At 42.8% G+C, this 13,419-nt stretch overlaps 1 protein-coding gene across 3 annotated transcripts in view; it reads right to left on the bottom strand.

Annotated features, from left to right (window-relative positions):
- Positions 1-776: 776 nt before the first annotated feature.
- vps13d (vacuolar protein sorting 13 homolog D) overlaps positions 777-13,419 on the bottom strand; it is a 61,033-nt gene continuing 48,390 nt past the window's right edge. For all 3 annotated transcript variants that reach the window (XM_054610026.1, XM_054610025.1, XM_054610027.1), the window contains 20 exons: positions 13,221-13,351; positions 12,520-12,695; positions 11,948-12,071; positions 11,476-11,711; positions 11,264-11,366; positions 10,736-10,893; positions 10,531-10,639; positions 10,219-10,389; positions 9,278-9,382; positions 8,935-9,084; positions 7,615-7,764; positions 7,361-7,457; positions 7,119-7,267; positions 6,001-6,135; positions 5,229-5,396; positions 4,841-4,973; positions 4,085-4,280; positions 3,672-3,803; positions 3,330-3,570; positions 777-2,231 (listed from right to left, as the gene is read on the bottom strand). In XM_054610026.1, coding sequence (XP_054466001.1) covers positions 2,100-2,231; positions 3,330-3,570; positions 3,672-3,803; positions 4,085-4,280; positions 4,841-4,973; positions 5,229-5,396; positions 6,001-6,135; positions 7,119-7,267; positions 7,361-7,457; positions 7,615-7,764; positions 8,935-9,084; positions 9,278-9,382; positions 10,219-10,389; positions 10,531-10,639; positions 10,736-10,893; positions 11,264-11,366; positions 11,476-11,711; positions 11,948-12,071; positions 12,520-12,695; positions 13,221-13,351 — 2,996 coding nt within the window. In that variant the 3' untranslated portion in view covers positions 777-2,099. The remainder of the gene's footprint in view (positions 2,232-3,329; positions 3,571-3,671; positions 3,804-4,084; positions 4,281-4,840; positions 4,974-5,228; positions 5,397-6,000; positions 6,136-7,118; positions 7,268-7,360; positions 7,458-7,614; positions 7,765-8,934; positions 9,085-9,277; positions 9,383-10,218; positions 10,390-10,530; positions 10,640-10,735; positions 10,894-11,263; positions 11,367-11,475; positions 11,712-11,947; positions 12,072-12,519; positions 12,696-13,220; positions 13,352-13,419) is intronic.

A 13,419-nucleotide genomic window follows, 5' to 3' on the forward strand; every position in this document is an offset into this window, starting at 1 on the left:
ACTACTGAACAGCATCACCCGCAGAGCAAAGGTCAACATGCTGCTCAGCATGCCGTCACACTGTGAGCAGCTTTGCTGATGGGCTACTCTACTCTGACTGTTTAGGTGTTTGTAAGAGACATTAAATGCATCATACTGAGAGAAAAGTTGGATGTAGTGCGTGATGTCCCCTTTTTAAAGTGTGCAGGGTTCACACCATCCAAATGAATGGCTGCTCAGATTACAAATTGTAGACCCATTAGTAAACGATTGGTCAGGGCCGTTATTCTGAGGGATCTGGTAAAGGGGTTTTAAGGTTATTTGAATTCTCAGAAATCGATCACCGTCCGCTTCCCCTCAGGTTCAAACTGTTAGCTCTGTAAGCACTGTCACCGTTTTTGCACCGTTAGCCGTGTTAGTGTATTTAGCTGTGAGCCACATGGCTGGCATTCGCCATGTTGAGAGGCAATCAACATGCCCCCAATCTCCCATCTTGCAGCTTTAAAGGTATCAAACACTGATAACCAGCACTACTCTTAAGTGATGATTGAGAAGGATGCCATTTGTATCCGTCTATGCATTGTTTTTCCGGAAAATCCTGGAAAGCATACCTAGCATATTTGATTTTATCAGATCTGAAAATGGTAAGGTTTCTCTGCTCAATGCTTGTTAACTTTATGTTGTGTCAGGTAAAACAATGCTAAATGGTCTTTCTTTTGGTGCATTTGATGTGAAAGAAAAATGACAGTTGATTACCAAAAACATACAAACTGTTTAATTTCACAGAGTGCAGGTGATGTAGAAGCAAACGTTGATGTTAGCCCTATAAAACCATGTGTAACAGATTGTAATATAATATATCCTCTAGAATAAAACTGAAAACATAAACCTCCATCATGTGGTGTCAATGTTAATCAATGCAACCTCCCGTCTGTATGCAGACGGTGATGACCCCTGTGTCATCTGAGTAACAGACTGGTCTCCTGAGGTGTAGCGGGAGAGGAGCCGAGGGGAGAGCACAGCGGCCCAACCAGCACCTAGAGTTAGAACTTGATCATAGCGATGTTGCAGGTTGATAACATCATTATCGGAAAATGAATGTATCCATTATCTATAATGATCCCCCTCTGGAATCGAACTTGGGAGTTGGATGAACAGTCGCTGTAAGCACAATCTCTGGTGAATTTTATCATAGTGACAATCATCATGACCACCCCAAACAGCTTTGTGTATGCATGACAGAATATTGTATACCTGTACATTTAAGTGTGGGAATAACAGGTCCCACTCAGTGAGTACTGCAATTGTGGTTCTTTATTGAAGCGGTGTCCATGTGAAGGTTATTTTACAGGATCACATATCCACCACTGTCCAATCCCTCTCTAACTGGACTTCTCCTCTCTAACACACAACAAAAACTCAGCTCAGGAAAATCTCATCCGACACCAAATCAAAACCCAAAGACAAGTTAGACGGAAGTGCTCACTGTCGTTTAGAGGACAGCTCTGGATAGAAAGAAGCGGGCTCATTAAAAAAGGGCTGTGAAATAAAAGTGGAGAAACATCAGACCTGTGTGATTGATAAAGGCAGAGACAATGACAGGCTTCAGTGTGTGTGAGGCAGGGAGGCCGCACCTCCCTCCCTGTGTCAGTGCAATTCACCCCCCCCCCCCCCAACTAATAGTCTCTTGTACACAAAATAGAGTTGCAAAGGCAGTTTGTTACATTTCACATTATCAGCTTTTGTTGTTATTCTTCATACTTCATAATTAATACAGTATGTACACTGGTTGATAGTATTGGTATGTAGCTCTATTTACATTTCTGTTTATTCACAAACATATAGAACACCTGGAGGATGTCTTCAGCAGTCATATAAAGACAGAGGAACAGTGTTTTCTACATATACACAGTCAAAACAACACTGCTTTGCATATGTTTTTATGTCGTGTGCATGTATTTGCTTTGCCAAAAAATCTGGCCATGTGACTAAACTAAGTGCACAGGTGTAGGACTATTCCCTTTACTTCAGACACTGTAAACATCTGATTCCTACAAATTCAATAAAAGTCGTCGCCTTCTCAGGATTTTTAGAGGAGTTCCTTCAGAGGAGACACGTGATCAGGACTCGAGCAGCAAGCAGTCTTCGTTCTCGCTGGCAGGAAGCATAAGCTGCTGCTCGTAGTACAGACTCTTGGCATAGTTGATTTCTTGAGAGATTTTGATGGCGAGGTTTTCACTCTTCACATGGACCTGTTGAGAGGATTGTTACACAGTGATTGAGATATGTTATTTTGTAAGTTTGCTTAAAACAACCTGTACAGCTGCAAATACCTCCTTTATACGAGTCATCATTTACTCTGTGTGCATGTCATCTCTCTCTGTTTGATATTCACTCCTATCTGTGTGAATGATAGGATTGAGCTTTGAGTTTCTGGAGTCTGTCTATTTCCAGGTCTCCTTGGTGGAAAGGTCATGTGACTCAGGTCTGCCTGGCCACACCTGAAGTTGCTTGCCATTGGAACTTAACTTCCTACCAAAGAGACAGTGTGTTGTGTGGATTATCCAAAGTAACAGTAGTTGGGTTTCCATTCAACTGCTTATATGCACAAAAACCGCAAAATAAAAAAAAAAGTAGTTTTTATGGTTGACTGATGTAAAAGAGTTTGTGTATTGATGAAAGCAAAAAGGAAACATCTTTCACAGATAAATGACGACATACATGAAGCATGTGACATCTGCTCTGCTGAAGAGAGAAAAACAGCTCCACACAGATCTGATGTAACCTTCCTCACATTAATACATGAAACACTCACATATTTGTCATATATATATATATATATATATATATATATTCCATCTACATTGTTCTTCATCATTTGAGGTTGGACCGGCGCTATTTTAATTAGGCTATCTTGCTGTGCCCTCTTCTTCTACAGTGGTATAATGATTTTCTGATTGCAGTACTGCCGCCATCTACTGCTCATCTCGATCAGCAAACTCCAATTAATCACATAACAATAGGGGATGGAAACAAACTTCCATTGTCATTTTTTTGGGTGATTCTCTTGAAATTCGGTTAGAATTTGAGAGACATTTAGATGGAAACTTGGCTTGTGAAAGATTCTAGAGAGAAACATTTCTGTTGAATTTAATTTTTTCCAAGCAGCAAAAGCTAAATTCCATTCAGCTTCATTGTATTGAGGTCGAAGTAGAAATCTCAGAACCCAGACAATCAAACCAGAACTATCTGCATTGAGAGATTCCATTGTAAATGTGATTTGGGTGAACCTAAACAAGTAGTACTATCCAGAGACTGTCAGTGAAGAACTAGCCAGATGAGGGTCTCACCATGGGTTTCTGGTGGGAGGGGCCAGGCATGGCCACACCACTGCTGGTGCTGTCAGCCTTCTTGGTGAGCTGCACATATACCTTCCCATGATCCTTAGAGACCAGACAGTGGTAGAGGTCGTCGTACTTGACCTCCAGGAAGATGGCCTCACGGTCCACGTAGTCCCCCGGCCTCAGGAAGTAGACAACTTTGGAGGAGATGAGGACGCAGTAGCTGTCGATGGGCTCCACAGCGATGAAGCTGGAGGGAGACAGTGAAGTGTCAAACTGATGGAATTGAAGGTAATCCGAGTATTAGATATGCACAGTGTGTGAGGATGTAGAGAAAGGAGTGAGACTCACAACTCAGAGTGGATGTTGTCAGTAAGGCGGAAAAGCTGCTCCTGACCGTCAGCCTGTGTGGCCGAGTGTCGAGGCAGCAGACCCTGAGGTCCTTTACAGCAGCGAGGCTTCCTGACCCGCTGCACACTGAGCCTGACCAACACAGAAACAACACTAACACTTCAACCACCGATCACCACTACCTGATTTCTCACAAGATTTGTTGAGTATTTTTAGGCAGTTAAATAGTCATTATTTTCCTTTTCAACTCAGTTCACAGGAGACACTTTGAGATTCAGGCTTCATTATATGTTATAACATGCTGCAGCAAATTCATCTCTCAATGTCTGCTCTGTAAAGACCTGAACAACCTATTAGTCTCTGTAGAATACAGAAGGTGGAGTGTCATTACACAGGTGATAGACTAAACCCACCTGTGGTTACTGAGACTAGCCATGTCCCGGACCGTCTGTGCCGTCTCCGAGGCGAAGTCCAGAGCTCCGGCCACGGGTTTGGTCACGGTGCCGACCAGACCTTTACCCAGGCCTGAGAAGAAGCCGCTGACTCCGCCCTCCGTCTTCACGCCCTCCACTGTGGAAGTGATGATGCTTGTCATGCCTCCGATGATCCCTGGGGGAGGGGAAGGAGAAGGACTGCGATCACTGAGGGGTTAAGACTGGAAGAACTGGGGCAGCTTTGGAAAATAAATAGATAAACTATTTAGATCAATTCTTTTTTTCCTCACTTGGCTTCCATACAAGTCTGATCTCTCATCAGCTACTGGAGATCATGCTCTTTTCCTGACTCTGTACACCTCAGTGAAAACTTTTTCTCAAGTACAAAGGTCCACCAGGTCACCACACACTAACAGTCATTTCTGCACTCTCAGCTACAGGGAGTTTTTACACATTGCAGTTTATGGCTGTCAAACTTATTTTTCACATCTCTATGCCCATATGCATCTCATAAACTCGTTTATATCTGGTGGCACAGGTACATTATTTCATCCTAGCATCGTTCTTTCTGTGTGCTGCTTCTCACCTTTTAACATGCAAATAAAAAAAGAATAAGTCTGATTTTCAAAATTAGATTTTTAGGAGTATTAATTGAGCAGCCATGAAATGTTCCTTTGGCCCGCTAGCTGGACTGTCACGGCTGAAACCGGGCACAGAACTAGAGCCAGGTTGTACCATGAGCCAGTCCGTGGATCCCTGCTACCAGGTGCTCTCCGCTGGTGGCTCCGTGGTATCTGATGTACTCTCGCTCGCTCTGGTGCCGGTTGTCCATGGTCTTCCCGAGCCCGTCTGATAAAGTCCCTGCAAACTGACACACAGAGAACAGGAAGGATGTTCACACTACACGGCTTCCTCCTCTCTTACAGTCTCACGTGCTTTACTCTAGTAATAGCCAGGTAATACATTCAAATAAAATGATTTATGATGCATCAGAGTAAAGAGAACAGGATGTCTTAAAATATATAGCACAGTAAATACAGAACTAATTTAGAACAGTACAATAGTAAATAGTAAAAACACAGAAAAAAACGAGTCATTTCATCTCAGCTACGCAGAGGTGTACCTTGGCAGCAGAGTTGGACACACCGTGGGTCACATTGCGTATGAGACCACCCACGTTGCCGTACTTGATGAGCTCCGACACACCCTCAGTGACATCATTGACCAGGCCCATGGGGTTCCCCAGGAAGTCCACAGAGCCCAGAATCTGAGCTGCCTGGCTGATCAGCTCCTACAGACAGGAAACACTGAGCATGACCTGACAGGAACCACTCAGAGACACACCTTAGTACGCGACCTCAGTCCATGTAGCAACTAATAGGTTATGGAAATTTCCTTTACTTTGCCATAGTATATTGAAAGGTATCTAGACTTTTAATGTGCAAACATCATTCCATCTATTCCCACATGAGCCTGTGATTAGATGTACTGCATATGTTCGACTGGTCTGCTACAAAACATTGGAGCAGGAACAGATCTCTCTTGTTGATTTTCTCATGAACAACAAGAAGGGAACAAACTCCGGACTCATTGTGGGCCAGACATGTTTGCTAAATACGAGTCAGCAAAATTAGTTTGCATCTGGAAGGACAAATGTGTACATGAGTAAAAAGTATAAACAACACCTATACAAATACACAGATTCAGATGAATTGCATGAAAAGAAGTAAAAATGCATTTAGTTATAAAAGCTATACAGTGTATGATTGTAGAGGTAGATGCTGTTATTGTGGCTGCAGTGAATATGCTTTGTTTATTTAGAATCTCTGATAATGTAGAGAACTTTCAGACGAAACTGAGGCAAAGAAGTTGAGAGCAGTTCCAAACCCTCTTACCTCTCTGAAGTGCTTGAGGATGTCATTGATGATGATCTCCTGGGTTTCGTAGGGATGCACTCTGGTGAACGGGTACATGTTGATGACCGCATCCTCAAAGCGAACCAGAGGAAAGCCCAGGGTACCTTTCAGGGCCTACAGTGCCAAGGAAACATCCACATGAGGAAACATGGGAAAGAAGGGCAGCTTAGTTTTTTTGTGATTGTAGAAATAATCAATTATAATGTGTGACAATATGACAAAAATAGAGATAATTTGGCATCACACTGAAATACAAATACAAAAACAGGCACGACTCCATTCTTACTAGGCTGATACATTTGGAAGACAGAGCATGTGTGGTAACAGGAAGTAACAGAGTGAGTGAGCCATAGCATGACATTTCTGTGTACCTTTTGCATAAAATCTATTTTTAACAGAACCTCTTAAAAGTTTAGTCTTACTACTGTTTCAATAATTTGATTTTCATGAAAATAGCTTAAAATGTATCTAAACATGTCCCCCACTGTCTGTGACATAGATAGTGCCTGCAAATGGTCAGAGTTTAATATCATGTAGAAAATGTTTCAGATGACTTTTCAGAAATCTACTGCAACAGCTTAAATGATCCTATGCATGTGCCCAAGTTTTAATGTGCTGTTGTTTTTAATGTTAACCCATTCATACAGTGATGGCAGAGCCTACCATGCAAGGTGCCACCTGCTCATCAGGAACTAACATTCACACCCATGCATACACCATACACATACATGGGGACAAGTGTCTTGCCCATGGACACAATGACGTGGGCTAGCGGAGCCGGGGATCGAAACCCCTAATCAAACGTCGCCCCCACTACAACATGTTGATCAGTGAGCTTTAGAGGCGTTGGTATGTGTATATTGGACGAAGCCAGGTTAGCTATTTCCCTCTGGATCTAGTCTTTATGCTATGCTAGGCTAACCATGTACTGACTCCAACTCTGAACATCTGACTGGTTAAGGAGTCTGGCTAAGGAGTCTGGTTAAGGAGTCTGGGGATGGAGTCTGGTTAAGGAGTCTGGTGATGGAGTCTGGTGATGGAGTCTGGGGATGGAGTCTGGGGATGGAGTCTGGGGATGCTGTGTCATATTTGGTTACCTTGAGATCAGGAGGCAGCTTGTGAGAGGTGAAGACACTCAGTTTGACCTGAGGGAGGCTGATCTTCACGTTCTCAAAGTAGTACCGTTTGGGAGGTCCTGCGTCCTCGTTGGGCCTCTCATAAATGTTTTCATCCAACTTCTCCAGCTCTGCATTCATTACAGTTTGTTATATATTTGAGAAAAAAAAAACTCCTCACAGCATCACACAAATATTAACATGACGTTCAACTGATGACCCACCAGCTTCTGTCTGTCCGTAGTCAAAGAAGCTGAGCAGCTTGAGCAGCAGTTTCTCTTCGATGATGACCGTGAAGCGCCGGGCCGTCACCATGAGGTGCTGTGAACACATCATGGTAACATCATGAGTCAGTTGATTTCAGTACCTATTGGTCTCTGGCTCACTAGGAATGGATTATCTGGTGATGATCTGAAAAAAGAAGCGAAATATTGAGCATACAGCGATGTGATGTGAGTGATCAGTTTATGCCGCTCACCTTGAAGAGATCTGTGAGCATGAGGCTGCTGGGAACCTTGACTGAGTTGACCTGCAGGGCTGGGCCACTGTCGTTGACGCCGCTATCACTGGAGCTGGGAGTCACACACAGCATCACAGGCTGGGTGGTACCCAGCAGCTGGTTGTCCACCTGATGACCAGAACATGGATGACCAAGTATTCACACAGTTCAGTTTCAGTTCAGTTTATTTTGTATAGCCCAGAATCACAAATTACAAATTTGCCTCAGAGGGCTTTACAATCACAACAAATCAACACAGCACTCTCCACTAATACACTGGATGGAATAGTTAATGTGAATAAAAAGGTTCCTGCTCAATTAAATACCTTTTGATCGTGTTTTTTTGCATTTCTGAGGAATGTGTAATGTAAATGATCGGGGATGAAAATAAATGCACAAGAAGCTTCTGGATCAAACCAACACAGTGGATATGGACTGCAGTAACGTAGCATTAGTGTCAATATCACAGTGTGTCATTTCCAAACTGTGGCAGTGATCAATACCAACTGTCTCATTCTGAATAGTACTGTGGCCGATATGCTGATGAACTAAGAGGATCTTTCTGGCTTTCCTTCAGTGGTTTGAGTCCTTGCGGCATAACCAGAAATTCATTGTCCAGCAATATATAATTGGACCCCTGTCTTTGTCCCAACCTCCCTTCTTCTTGGCCACATTCAGCAATCATAGCAATGCCCACAATACACACTTTGTCATTTCACTGTCCTCTAATGATCTGAACTACATCAGTAGGCTGCCTTTCACCATCTAAGACATATCGGCAGAAATGAAATATAACATATTTAAGAATGTTTTCTTTAGTGCATAAGATGAAAATAAGAATTGTTATGTTCAAAACAAATCGTTTAATTTTAATTATCTCTAATTTTAACATATTCATACAAAGGCTCCCCTCTGGTTTAACCATGTATAAAACATTGTATTCTCCATCCACATCTGGTACCCATCGGAGCAAAGTGAAGCAGAATTTAATCTAAGTCTACATCTAAAATCTGATTCTTAAGAAGCTGGTGGGGTAGAATGATAGTCACCATGGAGATAGTGACATGCTTCAGGGATGTGCTCCAGTAAATTGTGACCGGGGTGGAAAACCTTTACAGTATTTCAATCGAGGTTCCGTTCTTTATTCATTTTAAGAGCCATAAATACAGTAAAGTTAAAAGACAATTTTAAATGTTTTAGGCCTGAACCCTTCCAAACCTTGTATTATGATGTGAAGCCCATTGAACAGCTTTTGAATGAAATGATTACTGAATGTTCCCATGGCTGTGGTGAGCTCACCTGGATGTTCTGAATGCTGAGCTCTAACACCTCGTTGGCAGCAGTGCGGGTGAAGTGGATGTCTATACCCGACAGCGTAGTGAACACAAGCTCCTCAGGAACCTTGTTGACCAGAGACACACCCACCCCTTCCTCCAGGTTCACCAACACCTGTGAATGAGGACAGAGCAGACGTCAGAGGACAGGTGAAGATCTCATGGGGACTGCTTCAGCACCTGGCTAGAGATATAGGAGTTTTGTTAGACAGATGTGAATAAAAATATACTGAATGATTGTGTCATGTAAATTTCCAGACATTGGTGTCAGAGACAAATTACAGCGCATGTAAAATAGTCTCTGGTACCTCCAGCTCCTGCTCAGTCTCTCTCTTCTTTACATCCTCTTTGCCCCTTTCCTGTTCTGAGGAGGATGAGCTCCGGATCATTCTCCTCTGGTTGAAGTCACTGATCTACAAACAAACAAACGTCTGTGAGCAGAAACCATGAGGTTCACCATCACCATCAATAAAAACAAGATAACGTAAGATAAGTTATCAAAGCACTGAATGTGACTAACAGTGTATGAACACAAGCGGAGAAAAACTAAAGATAGAAAGGCCATTCAAACTTTGTAATGTTTAGGCAATATGGACAAATCTGCAGTAGTTCTACTATATTACCGGATGCCTGAAATTTCACCTAGTTCATTACATTATGTTTTTACTAAACTAAAGTTGTCAAAACACATCAACGTGGACGAGCGCAGCTGGGGACTCGAACCTCCGATCTGATTGAAGGACAACCCTGCTCTACCACTGAGTCACAATCAACCCTACTACAGAGATGTATTTTTTGTTGCCATTAGCTCTTATGAATATGAATTACTTCCATGTAGCTAGTGTACTTAAACAAGGGCTTTACCATAATTCTATATGGTAATTTGTCAACTTGCAATGGTATCATTTCATGATGAAATCATATATCGAGATATCGTGATTCACAATAAACTAAACTAATAATAAAGGATTATCTCAAATTGATAATAACCAGCACAAACTAACTCACATTACTCAGTAAATCTGATTATTTTGTACTAAGTTTTAATAAAATGAGTAAGTCACACTAGAGTTACATCAGATGCTTTACAAAGTACATCACATGGACCTGCAACTTTCCTTTGACTTAAAGACAACGTCAACTCTCATTGATTCATCAAAACAATACACCTGCTGCTCAGTATCAATGCTACTACTGTTGAAAGATTATAAATCCATTAATAAAGAGTTTTATTGGCTTGTGTTTTTACCTGCAGGACACGTGTGGGTCCATCTGGTAGCACCTGGACCGACAGCACGCCAGAACCAGGTCTCATCTTCTGGTTGATGAACTGCTGCTCGGGGCCGGGCTCCTGCAGCCCCGCGTCTGGTCCCAGCACCACCTCTGCTCCATCATACAGACCTGCCGTCCCGCCCTTCACCTGAAGAGTACAAGTCATACATGATGAAACAAAACTGAAGAACATACAGAATGTGAGTGTCAACTCTCGGGACTCTGAAGTCCACAGCAGTGCATAGAGGAGAGGAGCTCCTGTCAGCACACAGTAGCTTGGGGTACCCACCTGGACTACCAGCCGGGGCAGGCCACAGGTCAGCATGCCTGAGCTGAAATACCACGTCTGCGTGGTGGTGCGGCGAGAGTCCGGCCTCCTCAGCATCAACGGCTCAAAACTGGGAGAGACAGAGACACACCTCACATTCAAATTATCCATGATCGATGTCCAGTGTTCAGCTTATAGAGTCACTACAGCTGCACACAGTACCAACCTGTTGTCACTGACAGCTGCTAGCCCGGCGATGTCCAGCACCAAGGAGGAGTCCAGTGGGCGTGGCTGTGCCGGCTTGCTCTGCGGTGGAGACGAGCCTTCATGACACAGCATGCCGGTCCCGGTCATCCTCCACAGCTGGGAGCGCTTCCCCGGCTCCTGCACAATGATCAAAAGAAAAAGTTGTCTCTATGCTTTTTTTTTTTCACAATAAGATACCGTATCATAGAATTATTTTAGGATTAGCAGTTCATCTTTGAGACTATAAAATGTCAAAAATTGTGATAACATTGCTTATCATTTGCCTCAGCCTAAAGAGATCATATAAAGCAGAGGAAGTAAATTACATGCTCACAAGGCACCTCTGCTTGACTTTATCAATCATCAAAATTATTATTATTCTTTTCAATTTCTGGCAATCAAGTGACAATAGATTAACTTCCACTTCTAAACTTGCAGGATAATGACTATTTAAACAGCTTTTTCATCACCTAGATCAAAGTGGTTCATTTTAACCTAAAAACTGTACCTTCTTTCTCAGGATGACCCGTTGAGTCTTGGTGTCCACATCCAGAACCAGTTCAGCAGAGCTCACCAGACGCTTCTTCCCAACAGGTCTCTTCTCAACATTCCTGCATCAACAAAAAGATGCTGCTTAGCTTTATGCCTCGAACTGTTTACAAGAAAGCGTGATGAAATATCACAATGTCATTATGAGTTAGTCATGTTGATGGTCCATACGTTGAGAAGGTGTGTGTGGCTGCGATATAGATGAAGTTCTCGTAGTAGAGCTTGTTGTATTCTCTGAAGAAGTTCATGTCAGACGTGACCTCTGAGGATCCGGCTCCCTTCACAGTCAGTGTGAGGTAGGGGGGCAGCGTGGGCTCATCACAGGCGTAGTCCAGCACTGAGCCTGCCTTCACCTCAGTGTGCAGCCGGAGGTCAGCCACACCGTGTTGCCAGAACTGGATTGGCACCTGAAGGGGTTCAAACAATGGAATCTATTCAATATATTTAGTATTGAGCCTCTTGAGATCTGTTCGATCATTCTTCACAACTCATAACTACTTTTGTAACACTTTTGGTGTGTACAACAGAATGAATATCTTCGAGGGGAGACTGTATCCTCATAACGAATCCTTCATGGAAAGAGAAGTGAGAGTCCAGGAAGTGATTCAAGTAGGTAGTAAAAGCTCATGTTGCTTTGGCTCACCTCAGAGATGTTGTCGATGCGGAAGGGTGGAGGCAGTTGGTCGGCATCAGAGAAGGAGATCTGGTAGGTGGCTCCCTTCAGGGTGATCTCTGTCCGCAGGAAGAAACAGTTCCCCAGGGTGTCCCTGTTAAAAAAGATCCACTTAAAATTCTTCACTTCAGTGACAATGTGACCTAAATTGGTGGAGATTGTATTGGGCGCAGCATAGAAAAAAATGCCCAGTACGTACGCAGTTCAGCATCACAACATATAGGCAGAGATCAGATATTACACAATAAATAATAGTCACAATATTTATCGCTGGACAATGAATAGTGGCATGCGGCCAGGTTAAATATGGATACATTCATGATCCAGATGGAAATGTTGGGAAGTTCAAGGTATCAGACAGCATTTAGGTTTGAAATGAGGTTTACACTTCTACCTTCAACCTCCATTTTCAACACCAAAATGTCATTATAAACAGAGTAAAACGATAAAAAAACAAACTAGACTTTACTTGATTACGAACATAGTAAAGCTACTTAAATGAAATGATGGTGCTGGAGTGTGTATGTATAAATATAGCTCACCTCATGTTGACGTGAAAGGACTTGGGCTTGTTGACCTCGAAGCCTCCAGACCAGGTGCAGTTGGGGGTGTCCATGAGGCGCACACACAGCAGCTGGTCGTAGTCGTTGCGGGGCCAGTGGAAGACGACGCTGGAGCCCGGCAGGGTGGAGATGTAACCCTCAGGGTTGACCGTACCCTAGAACAAAATGTTTTCACTGAGGACTTCTGCCGTTTTGCATTTATTGTTCCCTGTGTAGGAAAAACTGGGGGGAAGGGCTACAGACCCAACAGAACCGCATACTCACTGTAAATATTACAGTAGCAGTGAGGTTCCAGTTCTATATATAATATAATATATATATATATATAAAATATAATATATATATAATATATATATATAATATATATAATAATATATATATATATATAATATATATATATACATATACATATACACACACACATACATATATATATATGTATGTATATATTTGACATAGTGAGAGAGTGAGAGTAATAGTGCGAGAGAGCGTGAGAGAAAGAGAGATTGAGAAAGAGAGTGAGAAAGAGAGAAATATTGAAAGAGAGTGAGAGAGTAAGAGTGCAAGAGTGTGAGAGAGAGAGTTAGAGCGAGAGAGGTAGGTATGAATCAAATGTCCTTGACCCGTTCTGAACTGGGGATGCTGCTATCACTGTATAAGGTCTGTGTCTCATTGCTCACCTTTCCTCTTGCAAACTCTCTCTGAGCGAAGGCCAGTTTGTGTGTAGAGCGGTTGTCCAGCAGGTAGCGCGGGGCAAAGGTCACGATGTGAGTGTCCCTGTAGCGTCCTTTTCCCTTCCGCACGCTGATGCCTGTGTCCATCAGACAGGGATCAACTAATGCCTGACAAACACTTTACTGATGCAACATTGAACATGTC

Source organism: Anoplopoma fimbria, chromosome 12 (assembly GCF_027596085.1).
Source record: "Anoplopoma fimbria isolate UVic2021 breed Golden Eagle Sablefish chromosome 12, Afim_UVic_2022, whole genome shotgun sequence".
Lineage (NCBI taxonomy): Eukaryota > Metazoa > Chordata > Actinopteri > Perciformes > Anoplopomatidae > Anoplopoma > Anoplopoma fimbria.